At 46.3% G+C, this 15,166-nt stretch overlaps 1 protein-coding gene across 3 annotated transcripts in view; it reads right to left on the bottom strand.

Moving 5' to 3' along the window:
• Positions 1-15,166, bottom strand: part of LOC143172195 (transportin-1-like) — a 137,667-nt gene that overhangs the window by 77,534 nt on the left and 44,967 nt on the right. For all 3 annotated transcript variants that reach the window (XR_012997309.1, XM_076361437.1, XM_076361438.1), the window contains exons 2-3: positions 7,057-7,248; positions 6,800-6,913 (exon numbers count right to left, since the gene is read on the bottom strand). Coding sequence is in view for 2 of the 3 variants with exons in the window: in XM_076361437.1 (XP_076217552.1) it covers positions 6,800-6,904 (105 nt within the window). In the remaining variant the exon portion in view is untranslated. The remainder of the gene's footprint in view (positions 1-6,799; positions 6,914-7,056; positions 7,249-15,166) is intronic.

Below are 15,166 nucleotides of genomic sequence, written 5' to 3'. Positions count from 1 at the left end.
TCAAGTGGCTTAAATTTGCTCTACATAAGACGCGCCAAGAGACGCCCACAGTAAGAGCTCAGAGGAATCCTATTCCGACAGGGGGTCGGAATCTGATAATATGGGTACAGCTGCCTCTACCGAAGTACCCCTGTGTACTCCCTTAGGATGCATCCTGAAAAACTGGAGAAGGTTTGGAGGGGATCCCCTAAAGAAAGATAAATTAAAAGCTTATTGTGCCCAATGTATGAACTGGATGATGGAGAAAAATGGCCAGAGAATGGATCATTGAATTATAACACTGTTTTGCAGTTAATGCTGTTTTGTAGAAGGATGGATAAATGGGATGAGGTTGTGTACGTCGATTTGTTTTTTGTTTTGACGCCTGATCATGAAACTTGGAGGAAAAAAAAAAGTAGATTGTTGATGAAAGCTGCTGATGGGATGTATGTATTAGCAGAAAGTGTTAATGGGAAAGGAAAGAAAAAGGGTTGTTGCAAAGAACGTGAAAAGAAATGCATTGAGGACAGCGGGGAGGCTGAGGATGTGCAGACAATCAGCCCCTGACATTAGAAAGAAACTGCAATGGGTAGATGGAGCTGGAGGAATGTCTGTATCACAGTTGATAGAAATAGTATGCAAGGTTTATAATAATAGAGATAGGGGAAAATGCAGAGCGGAGCGGGGCGGGGAGTGAATTCCTCCAACCGTACTCCTTTGGGTCCTAATCAGTGTGCTTATCGTAGAAAGGAAGGATGCTGGAAATCTGAATGCTCACAGAGAAGAAAATCATTTGCTGAATCCTCAGGAGAAGCGGGGCAAGAATCAGATGCTAACCTGATCATGTTAGGGACATCTGATACTGGATGAAGGGACCAGGGGAGAATATCAAGATTTCCCCAGCCGATCCCCTGGTTCCCGTAAAGCTGGGGAACGAGATTATGGATTTCTTAGTAGATAGCGGGGCAACCCATTCGGTAGTAACTAGCTGTAAAGGGCCCTTAAGTAAAATGTATATGCCAATTGTTGGGGTCACAGGAAAGCGAGCTCTTAGGCCATTTTAAAAAAACCTATGGAATGCACAATTGGAAACACTGCACTGACTCATGAAATTCTATATATGCCAGAATGCCCCCTCCCATTGCTGGGACGTGATCTATTGTGTAAATTGAAAGCACAATTAACATTCTCTGATAAGTCCATTCAGTTACATGTGCCCGAGGAGACAGCGTGGAGAGCTCAACTGTGTCTATTGACTGAAAAGAAACAAGAAGGGACCAGAATCTCAGAGGAAACTTTGAATGCTATAATACCCCTGGTATGGGCTTCCAGGAAACCTGGATGAGCCAAGAACGCTGTTCCGGTAAAGGTCGAATTAAAATCGGGAGCTCAACCGGTAAGAAAAAGACAATACCCTATGAAATTAGAGGTTAGAGTGGGCTTAGAACCGTTGATTAATACTTCTATGCAGTATGGACTGTTGCGGGAGTGCCAATCAGAGTACAATACTCCCATCTTACCAGTTAAGAAACCTCGAACCCAAGAGTATCGATTGGTACAAGACTTAAGATAAATTAATAAAATCACAGTTGATGTACATCCAGTTGTACCAAATCCCTATACCTTGTTGTCTGCAATACCCAAAGACAATGTGTATTTTACAGTGTTTGATTTAAAGGATGCCTTCTTCTGCATTCCCCTGGAAGAGGAGAGCCAGAAGATTTTTTTGCCTTTGAATGGGAGAGTCCCACCACCGGAAGGAAGGCACAGCTCTGCTGGACTGTACTACCACAAGGATTCAAGAACAGCCCAACCTTGTTTGGTAGCGTACTTGCCAAAGAATTGGAAGAATGGCAAGGTAAGAATCCTTCCACTACCCTGTTACAATATGTAGGTGATATACTATTGGGGGCAAAGACTGAGCAGGAATGCAAAATTGCGACCATAGATTTGTTGAATTTCTTAGGACTGGCTGGGTACCGAGTATCCCAGAAAAAGGCCCAAGTTGTGCAGACAACCGTAATTTACCTGGGATTTGAAATAGCTCAGGGAAAAAGGGAACTGGGCATGGAACGAAAGGAAGCTATTTGTCGAATAGCTCCTCCACGGTCTAAGAAAGAACTGCGAAGATTCCTGGGAATGGCAGGGTGGTGCAGACTTTGGATACCAAACTTCAGTTTAATTGCCAAACCATTATATGCTGCTATCAAAGGACCTGGGGAAACTTTGGAACGGACCCCAGAATGCCGGAAGGGATTCGATACCATCAAAGCTGAATTAATGAGGGCCCCCACTTTGGGGTTGCCAGACCTGACAAAACCATTTACGCTATATGTGCATGAAAGGCAACATGTGGCATTAGGAGTTCTGACCCAGACTCTGGGAGACCAGAGAAGACCAGTAGCTTACTTCTCCAAACAGTTAGATGAAGTAAGCAAAGGATGGCCTGCACATTTGAGAGCTGTGGCTGCAGTGGTGCTGCTAGTTAAAGAAGCCCAGAAATTAACCTTGGGGCAGCCTATCACAGTTTTTGTACCGCATGCAGTGATGGCCGTACTTGAACAAAAGGGGCACCACTGGATCTTTCCTAGCAGGCTAGCCCAATATCAGGCGGTGTTGATCAAACAAGACGATGTCACTTTAAAAATGTCTTCAACCTTAAATCCTGCCACTTTAATGCCAACAGACGAGAAGGGAGAGCTAGAACATGACTGCCTACATGTTATCAAAAAGGTATGTTCCAGCAGACCCAATTTGAAAGATGTACCATTAAGCGATCCAGAAGTTGAACTTTTCACAGATGGAAGTAGCTTCATGGCGAATGGAGAACGAAAAGCTGGATATGCCGTGGTAACTCTACAAGAGGAAGTCGAAGCACGAGCATTGCCACCCAATACCTCCGCTCAGAAAGCAGAAATCATAGCTATTACTCGAGCTTTAGAGCTATCCAAAGATAAAAAGGTAAACATATACACAGATTCCAAATATGTGTTTGGAGTGGTCCATGCACATGGAGCCATCTGGAAAGAGCGTGGACTGTTATCCTCTCAGGGAACCCCTATCAAGTATGGACCAGAGATTTTAAAACTGCTGCAAGCTGTTCTGGGACCAAAAGAAGTTGCAATTGTACACTGCAAAGCCCACCAGAGAGGACAAACCGAGGTTATCAAAGGAAATCGAAAGGCAGACAAAACGGCTAAAAGGGTTGCTGAAAAGGAATCATTGACTGGAGCGTTGATTCCACCGAGAAAAGTTCAATGGGAACCTCCTCTCAGGGAAGTGAGACGAGGTCAGACCCCGGGGGGAATACTGGCAAATAGATTTCTCTGAGTTACCAAAATGTAACCAGTTTAAATATCTCTTAGTGTTAGTTGATACTTTTTCTGGGTGGCCTGAAGCCTGCCCGTGCCGTACCAACAAATCCAGGGAAGTGGTTAGAATTCTGCTCAAAGAGGTGATTCCGAGATTCAGCATCCCTGAAGGGATGTCATCAGACAATGGACCTCACTTCGTAGCAGAAATAGTTCAAGGGGTCTCTAAGTTTTTACAAATACAATGGGATTTACATACCGCTTGGAGGCCACAGTCAAGCGGGAAGGTAGAAAGGATGAATCAGACCCTAAAGAGACAGGTCTTGAAGCTATGTCAGGAAACGCAAATGAAGTGGGTAGATGTCCTACCTATAGCATTAATGAGAATTCGGATTACTCCCAGAGTAAGAGAAAAAGTGAGTCCTTTTGAAACACTGTATGGAAAAACCATATCCTATAAATTCGATGACAGGGAAAGAGGACCAAATGCACATGAAAGGAGAGGGAATGCTGGTCAATTATTTATTATCCTTGTCGCAGACTTTGTCTTCCTTGCACAGGTACCTTAATCAGTGATCTCCTTTGCCTTTAGATTCACCGGTGCATGAATTTCAACCTGGAGATGAAGTTTACATCCGCACCTGGAAAGATGAGCCTTTGAAAGAAAGGTGGAAAGGACCTTACCTAGTGCTACTTATCACTTATACTGCTGTGAAAGTGAAGGGTATAGATTCGTGGATACACTATACCCGCGTGAAGAAAGCTCCACAGAAGGAGTGGATCTCTGAAGAAACGGGACCACTGAAGCTCTCTCAATCCCAATGAACTGTAGTTGGGACTCTGGAAAGTCATATATTGAGCTAGACTGTATATAAAGCTTATTATCTTTGTATTGCGTTTTGATAATTGTTTTCATATCTTTGCTAGTGAATTTGTGTAGGTATACAGATCTCTTTAGGAAAAGAAATGAAGGAGCTAAGGGGGGTGATACTCCTCTGTTGCCTATGGATGAAATTAAGAAATGCAAAAGTGTCTTATGGGGAACCAGGAAATCTGCGAGAACAGAATGAATTGCCATTTTACTTTGATGAAGCACAAATGGCGAACAAGTCTAATTGTTGGATCTGTACTCATTTCCCCGAGCATCCTAAGAAAGGTATTCCTTTAATAGGAATACCCCTCAATTTCTCTTTCCCAATATTTGTAAAACATGTACAGAATAACAGTGACCAAACATCATACAATGATACAATAGAACAAGAATGGGAAATAAAAGAAATGCAAAGAATCCATTGATTGACAGACCCACAGGATTTCACTCCTTCGCTAGATGGTTTCTCCCTGGTTAGGAGTTAGTGCATTAGAAAAAGCTATAGTAAATATTTCTGCCGTAATTGAGAAAATTGGGAACGAGACTTACGATGCTATTAAAGCCCAACAAGAAGAAGTGTCTGAAATGGCTAAAATCACTTTACAGAACAGAATGGCTCTAGATATGATGCCAACCTCCCAAAGAGGAGCGTGCACAGTTTTAAATACAAGTTGTTGTGTATATGTAGACCAGAATGGTAGGATTTCTACAGATTTAGAAGACATCGGGAAACAGACTAAAATACTCCATGAGATATGAAAGGATGACACATCTTACGGATTTGAAGAAACATGGAAATGTTTGACTTCCTGGTTCCCTGATCTGAGTGTATGGGTAAAAAAAAAAGTTACTAAGCATTATAAGAATTGCCTTATTAGCTTTTGTATGTATCTATGTAATAACACAGTATTTTTGGAAATGTTGTTCTATAATGGGGAGACAAAGTTATGAGAGGATGAGACTAATATAAGAGAAACTACAGTGAAGTTCCTCTTCTATAGTCTCAAAGGGGGGAAACGTAGCCATATGTTTGGGTTAACACCTATCCTAAACTGTAGTCTTCATTTTTCTAGCCTGACTGATTACCTTGTATAAACAAAGCATGCCTTACAACGACTATGCCCTTGAAGAAGAACTAGAAGACTGATAAAAGGGGAACATCCTGCCCTAGAAGGCGCCGGAGGCTGGATGATTGCCAAAGAAACAAGAAGTCAGCAAAAAACTGCGGTAACTAGGGGAAAGGTAAAGGCGGCAGGGGGAGATCACGACCACCAACTTGGTTCAAGACTGGAAAGACTTGCCCCCCCACGCCTGCAAGGAGCATGCGTGCTAATTTACATGGCAAGCGAGGCTAATTTGAACACAACTAACCAATGAGCATGAACTTAGGCGGGCTTTTGCTAGTCATGTAACAACGTAAATACGCTGTAGTTCTTGTGTGTGGTGTGCTAGCTTTGTGGAATTACCACCTAGCACCCATCTTTGCGCAAACATGAGATAAATAAATATCTCGGCTCTGTGTGTAAGATTGGCTTATTGCACACTGGGTACCAGACCCCGCTTGTGGGGCAACAATAGGAGGATATCCTTTCAGGACTTCTAGATATTTTAAAGCACTTATATAGTTAGCTCAAGGAGTAGGAGACAGTAGATGAGAACTTTATTTTTTCAAGACTTATGCTTCTATTAGTCTTAATGTAAAATTTTCCTCTCAGTCTTTGTTCCTTAAAACCTTGTTATTTTATCACTTCTACAATCAAGAGAGACCGGGGGGGGGGGGCGCGCACACGACACCTAAACAACAAACCAACAATCCACAACACTAACATAAAATGCACTGCAAAGCTGCACAAGAAGCCACATACAGTAGATTTCCCCCTTCTCGTGAAGTGTAAAGAGTGTAACGAGCAGTATTTCAGGCTCAGGATTCTAGGCAAGCAGAAACATCCTCACAACGTAGCAAAACACAGCATCAGAGCCAGCAGGCCAACGAGAGCATGCAGGCAGCGGCTCCACCAGGGACACTCCTCCCACCAGCTACAGCTTTCGCCTTGAATCCCAGCACCGGATTAGTTTAGAAGCCCCTGCTCACCCCCGCTTTGCCGCAGGGGCGACGGGTACCCCGCGCCGCACGGCCAACTCAGGCTGGCGGATAGCAGCCCCCCCGCTCCAGCCCTCTCGGCAGGATCCGCCACGGCGAGGGCCGCACTCCCGCCGCGGCTGAGGGCTTGGGCGCTGGCAGCAGCCCAGCGTGGGGCAACCTGGGAAAACAGTAGATACCGAAGCAGCCACACCAGAGCCAGGGCTTTAAAAAGAAAAAAAATGACCCTTGGCTCCGGGCTCGCAACAGGTGCCCATGCTCCCGGCGGGGGAAGGCGGCCCCGCGGCCCACAGGCCGCCTCGGCGGTTCAAACGCCGCGCCGCGGCCACCCGCTCCGGCGGAGGCTCGGCCCACAGCGCTCGCTGTGGCAGCTCCCCGGGCAGGCCCGGCCGCCGCCGCCTGCCGCAGTGCCGGCCTGCGGCCGCGCTGCCCCCACCCGGCGCCCCCGGCCTCCCCAGCGCCCGCCCGGGCCGCCACGGCCCCGTTCTGCCTGCCCGCCCCACCCGCCTGCGCGGCGTAGGCCTCGACCAAGGATACTTGTTGCACAGCTCTCTGCGTGGTGGTGTCCGGGGACTGAGACTCCTTGAGCAGCTGCAGGATCTGCTGAAGCCCCTGTTCGTCGGGCTTCCACTCATACTCCATCTTGGCTTGCTGAAAAACACCAAACAAGCGGCCGCGATTAGCGGCGCAGCAGGCCCCGGGCGGAGGGAGGGAGGGAGCGAGCTGCGCAGCGCCCGGCCTGCTCTCACCCGCGCACCCTGCCGAGCCCGGCCCCACAAAAGGACAGCACTGACCTGCTCCTACCGCTGCCCGCTGTACACTACACCGAGCGGACTGAGTCACGGCGAATTTGCAATCTGGCCCTAAGAGCCGCCTCGCGTCCTCCTGGGTCCTAGCGCCGGGCACGCCTCCGCCCGCCCGAGCCGCCTCGGGCCCGCCGGCGCCGCCGTCAGCCTTTCCCCAGTGCGTCCCACACCGTCAGGAGCCTAGGGGCGACAAAACACGAGCCCCTCAATCCCGGGCGGCGGAAAACGGGGCGCCTCCTCCACAGCCCCTCCCCACCACCACCCGAAAACAGAGAGAAAGCTCCAGCAGCCCCGACAGGTGAGCGGCGAAGCAAAGCCCCAGCCCGGCCTCCTCGGGACAGCTGCAGCCACGCACCCGCAGCACCTGGCAGCGAGCTAGGAGGCTGCCGCCCACGGAGAAGCGGGAATGCGAATGCAGACCCAGGAATTAGGAACGTGGTACCTGCTTTACCATCTGCTTTACTTCTACGTGATTTGGTTTAATGATGGGTAGATTTCATAAGTTCTCAATTTCACATGTAAAGAGGGAATAGGACCAACTACACAAGAAGGGGGTAAAGAAACTCAAAAGAAACTACTTTGAATAGCTAGTGTATCTTATCCTTAGCCTCAAAATATATCAGAGGAAATCTCAGGTCAAAATTAGCAATTTTTGTGTATATAGAATAGAATAGTTCAGTTGGAAGGGACCTACGACGACTGTCTAGTCCAACTGCCTGACCACTTCAGGGCTGACCAAAAGTTAAAGCATGTTGTTAAGGGAATTGTCCAAATGCCTCTTAAACACTGACAGGCTTGGGGCATCGACCACCTCTCTAGGAAGCCTGTTCCAGTGTTTGACCACCCTCTTGGTAAAGAAATGTTTCCTAATGCCCAGTATGAACCTCCCCTGGCGCAGCTTTGAGCCATTCCCACACATCTTGTCACTGGATGTACAGTGTACAGAGTACAGGGATCTCATTAGGTCATGCAGAGAGGAAATGAGAAAGGCAAAAGCCCAGCTAGAACGCAATCTGGCCGCTGTCGTTAGAGACAACAAAAAAAGTTTTTACAAATATATTAATGACAAGAAGAGAGCCAAGGAGAATCTCCATCCTTTATTGGATGCAGGGGGGAACATTGTCACTGAGGATGAGGAAAAGGCTGAGGTACTCAATGCCTTCTTTGCCTCAGTCTTTAACAGGCAGACCAGTTATCCTCAGGGTACTCGGCCCCCTGAGCTGGAGGACAGGGACGGCGAGCAGGATGAACCCCCCATAATCCAAGAGGAAGCAGTCAATGACCTGCTACGCCACCTGGACGCTCACAAGTCTATGGGGCTGGATGGGATCCACCCGAGAGTGCTGAGGGAGCTGGTGGAGGTGCTCGCCAAGCCGCTCTCCATCATTTATCAGCAGTCCTGGTTAACGGGGGAGGTCCCGGACGACTGGAGGCTTGCCAATGTGACGCCCATCTACAAGAAGGGCCGGAAGGAGGATCCGGGGAACTACAGGCCTGTCAGCCTGACCTCGGTGCCGGGGAAGATTATGGAGCGGCTCATCTTGAGGGCGCTCACAAGGCATGAGCGGGACAACCAGGGGATCAGGCCCAGCCAGCACGGATTCATGAGAGGCAGGTCCTGCTTGACCAACCTGATCTCCTTCTATGACCAGGTGACCTGCCTAGTGGATGAGGGAAAGGCTGTGGATGTGGTCTACCTGGACTTCAGGAAGGCCTTTGACACTGCCTCCCACAGCATTCTCCTAGAGAAGCTGGCGGCTCACGGCTTAGACAGGTGTACTCTGCGCTGGGTCAAAAACCGGCTGGACGGCCGGGCCCAGAGAGTTGTGGTGAATGGAGTTCAATCCAGTTGGCGGCCGGTCACGAGCGGTGTTCCCCAGGGCTCAGTTTTGGGGCCGGTCTTGTTCAATATCTTTATCAATGATCCAGATGAGGGGATCGAGTGCACCCTCAGTAAGTTTGCAGGCGACACCAAGTTGGGCAGGAGTGTTGATCTGCTCGAGGGTAGGAAGGCTCTGCAGAGGGACCTGGACAGGCTGGATCGATGGGCCGAGGCCAACTGTATGAGATTCAACAAGGCCAAGTACCGGATTTTGCACTTCGGCCACAACAACCCCATGCAGTGCTACAGGCTTGGGGAAGAGTGGCTGGAAAGCTGCCTGGCGGAAAAGGGCCTGGGGGTGTTGGTCAACAGCCGGCTGAACATGAGCCGGCAGTGTGCCCAGGCGGCCAAGAAGGCCAATGGCATCCTGGCCTGTATCAGAAATAGTGTGGCCAGCAGGAGTAGGGAAGTGATCGTGCCCCTGTACTCGGCACTGGTGAGGCCGCACCTCGAATACTGTGTTCAGTTTTGGGCCCCTCACTACAAGAAGGACGTTGAGGTGCTGGAGCGTGTCCAGAGAAGGGCAACGAGGCTGGTGAGGGGTCTGGAGAACAAGTCTTATGAGGAGCGGCTGAGGGAACTGGGGTTGTTTAGCCTGGAGAAAAGGAGGCTGAGGGGAGACCCCATCGCTCTCTACAACTACCTGAAAGGAGGCTGTAGCGAGGTGGGTGTTGGTCTCTTCTCCCAGGTAACAAGTGATAGGACGAGAGGAAATGGCCTCAAGTTGCGCCAGGGGAGGTTTAGATTGGACGTGAGGAAAAATTTCTTTACTGAAAGAGTGGTTAAACATTGGAACAGGCTGCCCAGGGAAGTGGTTGAGTCCACATCCCTGGAGGTATTTAAAAGATGTGTAGATGAGGCGCTTAGGGACATGGTTTAGTAGGCATGGTGGTGTTGGGTTGACGGTTGGACTCGATGATCTTTAGAGGTCTCTTCCAACCTTAATGATTCTATGATTGTATGATTCTATGGATCCCAGGGAGAAGAGATCATAGAATCATAGAATAGTTTGGGTTGGAAGGGACCTTTAAAGATCATCTAGTCCAACCCCCCTGCCGTGGGCAGGGACATCTGCAACTAGATCAGGTTGCTCAGAGCCCCGTCCAACCTGACCTTGAATGTTTCCAGGGATGGGGCATCCACCACCTCTCTGGGCAACCTGTGCCAGTGTTTCACCACCCTCAGCGTAAAGAAATTTCTTCCTTATATCTAGTCTAAATCTACCCCCCTTTAGTTTAAAGCCATTCCCCCTTGTCCTGTCGCAACAGGCCCTGATAAAACATTTGCCGCCATCTTTTTTATAAGCCTCCTTTAAGTACTGATAGGCTGCAATAAGGTCTCCCTGAAGCCTTCTCTTCTCTAGGCTGAACAACCCCAACTCTCTCAGCCTTTCTTCATAGGAGAGGTGTTCCATCCCCTTGATCATTTTCATGGCCCTCTTCTGGACCCGCTCCAACAGGTCTGTGTCTTTCTTATGCTGAGGGCCCCAGAGCTGGACACATTACTCCAGGTGGGGTCTCACCAGAGCAGAGTAGAGGGGCAGAATCACCTCCCTCGACCTGCTGGCCACGCTGCTTTTGATGCAGCCCAGGATACGATTGGCCTTCTTCTGGGCTGTGAGCGCACATTGCTGGCTCATGTCCAGCTTTTCGTCCACCAGTACCCCCAAGTCCTTCTCGGCAGGGCTGCTCTCAATCCCTTCATCCCCCAGCCTGTATTGATACTGGGGGTTGCCCCGACCCAGGGGCAGGACCTTGCACTTGGCCTTGTTAAACCTCATGAGGTTCACATGGGCCCACTTCTCGATCAGCACCTCCCTCTCCACTTCCCCTCCTCAGGAAGCTGTAGAGAGCAATGAGGTCACCCCTCAGCCTCCTTCTCTCCAAACTAGACAAACCCAAAGTCCTCAGCCGCTCCTCAGAGGACATGCCTTCCAGCCCTGCCACCAGCTTTGTTGCCCTCCTCTGGACGCATTCAAGGACCTTCACATCCTTCTTAAATTGTGGGGCCCAGAACTGCACGCAGTACTCAAGGTGAGGCTGCACCAACGCTGAATACAGCAGGATAATAATACACATCTTTTGACTGGCTGGTTATACTGTGTTTGATGCCCCCCCAGGATGCGGTTTGCCCTCTTGGCTGCCAGGGCACACTGCTGACTCCTATTGAGCCTGCTGTCAACCAGCACCCCCAGATCCCTTTCTGCAGGGCTGCTCTCCAGCCACTCCTCTCCCAATTTATACTTGTGCTGGCGTTACTCTGTCCCAGGTGCAGAATCCGGCATTTGTTCTTGTTACATTTCATGCCATTAATGATTACCCAATGCTTTTATATATATAAATACATATGCATTACATACATATTATATATATATTGCTATTTTATATATATTATACATATGCTACTGGGCGAAATAAGAACATACACTGCTTAAAACTGGTCTAAAATATGAAAATGAAAAACAGTAATTCCTTAGCTTTTTATAATTTTATTTTTAGTCATTGTGTTTGTAATCATCCTGCTTACATCCCGCTTTAACTGAAAACTAGTTTCACTTTCTGCTTCCTCTGCTGCAGCACAGTACTCGATATGAGTGCCACACACATGCTGCACATCACAGGCTTAACAACTGTTCAGAGGTATTGAGGACAGGGAATATTAGTGGTTCCTAACATTGTGGCCCAGGTAATTTGCTGTGTGGCTCTTCATCTCACTTCCCCAATGCTTTCAATTAAATCAGTATTTAAGTAAGTTACAGTCAGCTGTCCAGTCTCAGGTGCTAAGAAGTGTCCTGAGCCAACTTTCCTTCTATTACTGTGAGCCACCACTCTTGAAGGAGCCAAAACTAGTACCCACAGCATAGTCTCCAGCAAAACAGCAAAGGGAACCATCACAGGCAACTAGTAAGACGGGCAGTGTACTTGTAAAATCTACATATCTGGATAATGAGGACAGTGAAAGAGGGCAGGAAAGCACGCACACCGGAATAAGAAGCAGGAAACAGCTACATAGCAGAGAAGTATGCAGCACAGCACATGAGAGAACAAAACCAGCTTTAAAAAAAACAACCAAGAAATGGGACATGTTTCTTAACCTCTTCTGTTTAAGCAATTGCCATAGTTATCACAGGGCTGTTTGGAAGACAGACAGCTAATGCAGCACACCTCTTGAGAGCTTATCATACTGAAATACCTACAAGATGGAGTCAGTAAGTAGGAGAGTAAAGGCTTGCCACCAGTTAGTAGGAAAGGATCGGCACAAAGGTTTATACGAGATTTTTGTGAGCAGTGGGAATCTTCACTAGTTTCCCTCTAGTACAGAAAAGTGTCAAGCAAAGGATCTGGGTTAGCCAGACCCAGGCCATTAAAACCTATGTTCATGGCTCACAACCATATGGGCAGGAGAGCTCTCCATAGTGATGCTTGCACAGATGGAGCAGATGAAAGGTGAGGTCCAACAAATCAAGGAAGTGCTAATTTGGGTCTCATTATCCTAACTGCTGCCTTGCCAGGAAGTTTGTAGAAATTTGATTATCTTTGAGACTTTTGGCCCACTGTCAAATTTGGTTGAAATTGATTAGAGCTTCAAAAGTTACTATTCAGAAATTATGACACAAGGATTACATCTGTCTAATTTTATCAGGAAACCAAGTGCACTAGACAAAAATAAGATTAAATATGGAAAACAAGGGAAGAGACCAGAAAGGAAGGTTGAGAGACAGAACAGGAAAAAGCAGGAGGAGAAGCAGGCCGTAGATCCATAGCTAAGAAAAACTGACATAGGTTTCCTTTCCATGAACATGACCAGGATTAAATCCCAGTAAGATCTTTCTGCGGTGGAAAAGAGAGAAAAAGGCCTACAAATCAGAGTATGAATGGGAGCCTCTATAATTAGTGGGGACATCTAAAAGCTTTAGACGATCATCCTCCAGGGTAGGTTCCTCCTTAGGTTCCATACAGGATCCTTTGCCACTGGGAACTACTCAGCATATATAGAAATCAAAGCAGGTACCTCATCTTGCCAGATACCTTCTCTTCTTGATCATTACTTTGAAGTTATTCTTACCCATCTCTAATCCTTTAAATTCTGTGAGGAAGCAGGAGAGGGGAAAATAATTTAACTGAGTCAAGAAAAAAATTCAGAATGAAAGCAAAGAACATTATAGAAAAAAATGAGAAAATTGTTTCTTTCCGCATCCTTTGTCTTTGTTTCTTAGTACCTGTTTCCCTCAAGCAAGAATCTTCTTGTGTAAAAAGGAATTAGGAATCAATGTTAAACTAAGTACCAGGCAGAAGCAGGAAAGCTACTCATCAAAACATATGATGGCTTAGTTCATCCCACTCAATCAGTAGAATGCACCAGAAATAAATTTGAAATGCTGCACCTATATATGTTAAGAAGACAAATGTTCACTGAAGACAGGAATCTTGCACAAATGCTGAGGCTAATCTTTGATTTCTCTATTATCCAAGCTTCAAATATCACGCACTATCCAGAATCCACTGGTATCACAACAGTGCATAATATTAAAAGATTATAAAAAAACCAGCAAACTAATCTATATCTTTATTTCTCCCTCCACAAACCTTGCCTTGTTCTACTCAAGTATCCACAAAGAGCCCACAAGTAAATTTTTTATCTTTGGTTTTGTTGCCAATACTCTCTTCCCTTTCTCTCAGAATGTTGCATTAGATCAGGCTGAAATGACGCATTTCTGGCATTTTTCATACAAGGAAACAAAAGGAATGGCTAAAATATATAGCATTGCTATCTCATTCAAAATCCAGGAGTTGGAGTAGTAGCTCTGAATGCACGAGGCAGGCTTAAATTCTTGCTTCTTCCTAGGGTGATGAACCCAATTTTTTTCTGGAAAGAATCCTTACCATCACAATACAGTGTTCTTGGTGCTAGGTCTTTTAATCTCTCCTGTTAAGTTGTTTTCCATTACATTATAAACAGATATTAACGGGAACTTGGATTAGAAACTGTTTCCTAATCAGCATCCTGTATAATAATTGACAGTTAATACTTAAAAGACAAATGTAGACAGCACAAATAGTTAGGAGACTTAGAATACCCTCCCCACCCCTCCAGTAGTCTCAGTGCACCAAAAAGAGAAATAGGAGACTCTGGTGCAAATCCCTGCCAACACCCAGCCAGAAAAGAGATTTGAACAAGTAGGAAGATGTCCCATCCCTCAAATGCCATAGCCTCCAAACTGTACCTTTGGGAAGTACAACTTCTCACTGCTAGCAGTTTTGAAACTAGTTTCAAATAATTATTCTCTAATCAAAATTAATTCTCAAATTTGTCCTAATTTCAGAATTGTTAGATAATTCCAGCCACTTTACCATTTAGAAACTTTTTCCCTGTCTTTAGTTTTACTACATTGGTAATACTGGATTTATTTTTTTACTTTTAGAGAGAACTCTAATGAGCTACCTTCCTTCTTGTCACAAAGTTCAGGCACTGCTATCTGTAATATTGCTATTTTATAATGGAAATCAATCATCCAATCCCTTGCTAAGATCCAGGCTTCCAAGTTTCCATGCAGACTGCTTACAGTGTCTCTATGTATACAAGGTTTGTATGCATAGAGGAAATAACTGATATTCCATAATAGCTCTCTGTGTAAACTCTCTTATTTCAGGCTAAGAGAGATGTAAATTAAGCTAATCAGAAAAAAAGCTCTTATAACACAGAATAAATGTGCCTATGCGAAGGAGCTCATGCAGAATAGCTATCACTGCATTATTTTGCAAAGCATTCTGCCTGGAGACATGCCTTAAGCTTTCACTTAAAAAAATACTGGTAGTCCTCACACCCAGCATATCAAACGAGAATCCACTCTAAAACATTTAGTGCAGTCTTCCTGAGTTCAGCCATATGATACAAGATTAATATTTATTACACAATGATTTATTTGAATAGTCTTTACAAGAAGATAGTTTAACCCTGTGTCCTGGTTTCAGCTGGGATAGAGTTAATTTTCTTCCTAGTAGCTCGTATAGTATCCACCCCTTATTCTCTACCATCTACATCATGCCCAGGTCCCCACACTTCCCAATACATCCCAATTAATCACCACCACTTTTCTTGTCTCTTGATATATACACAGAGATATCATTCCCTTAGTCTATGGGCCATCCCTCTAAAATGTTCGTTGAGTTCATTTAGTCCATGACCTTGGGTTCCATCTGTCATAACAGTCCTTCA

Source organism: Aptenodytes patagonicus, chromosome W (assembly GCF_965638725.1).
Source record: "Aptenodytes patagonicus chromosome W, bAptPat1.pri.cur, whole genome shotgun sequence".
NCBI lineage: Eukaryota > Metazoa > Chordata > Aves > Sphenisciformes > Spheniscidae > Aptenodytes > Aptenodytes patagonicus.
Note: the sequence above shows the minus strand (reverse complement) of the source record. Positions and strands in the feature narration are given on the sequence as shown.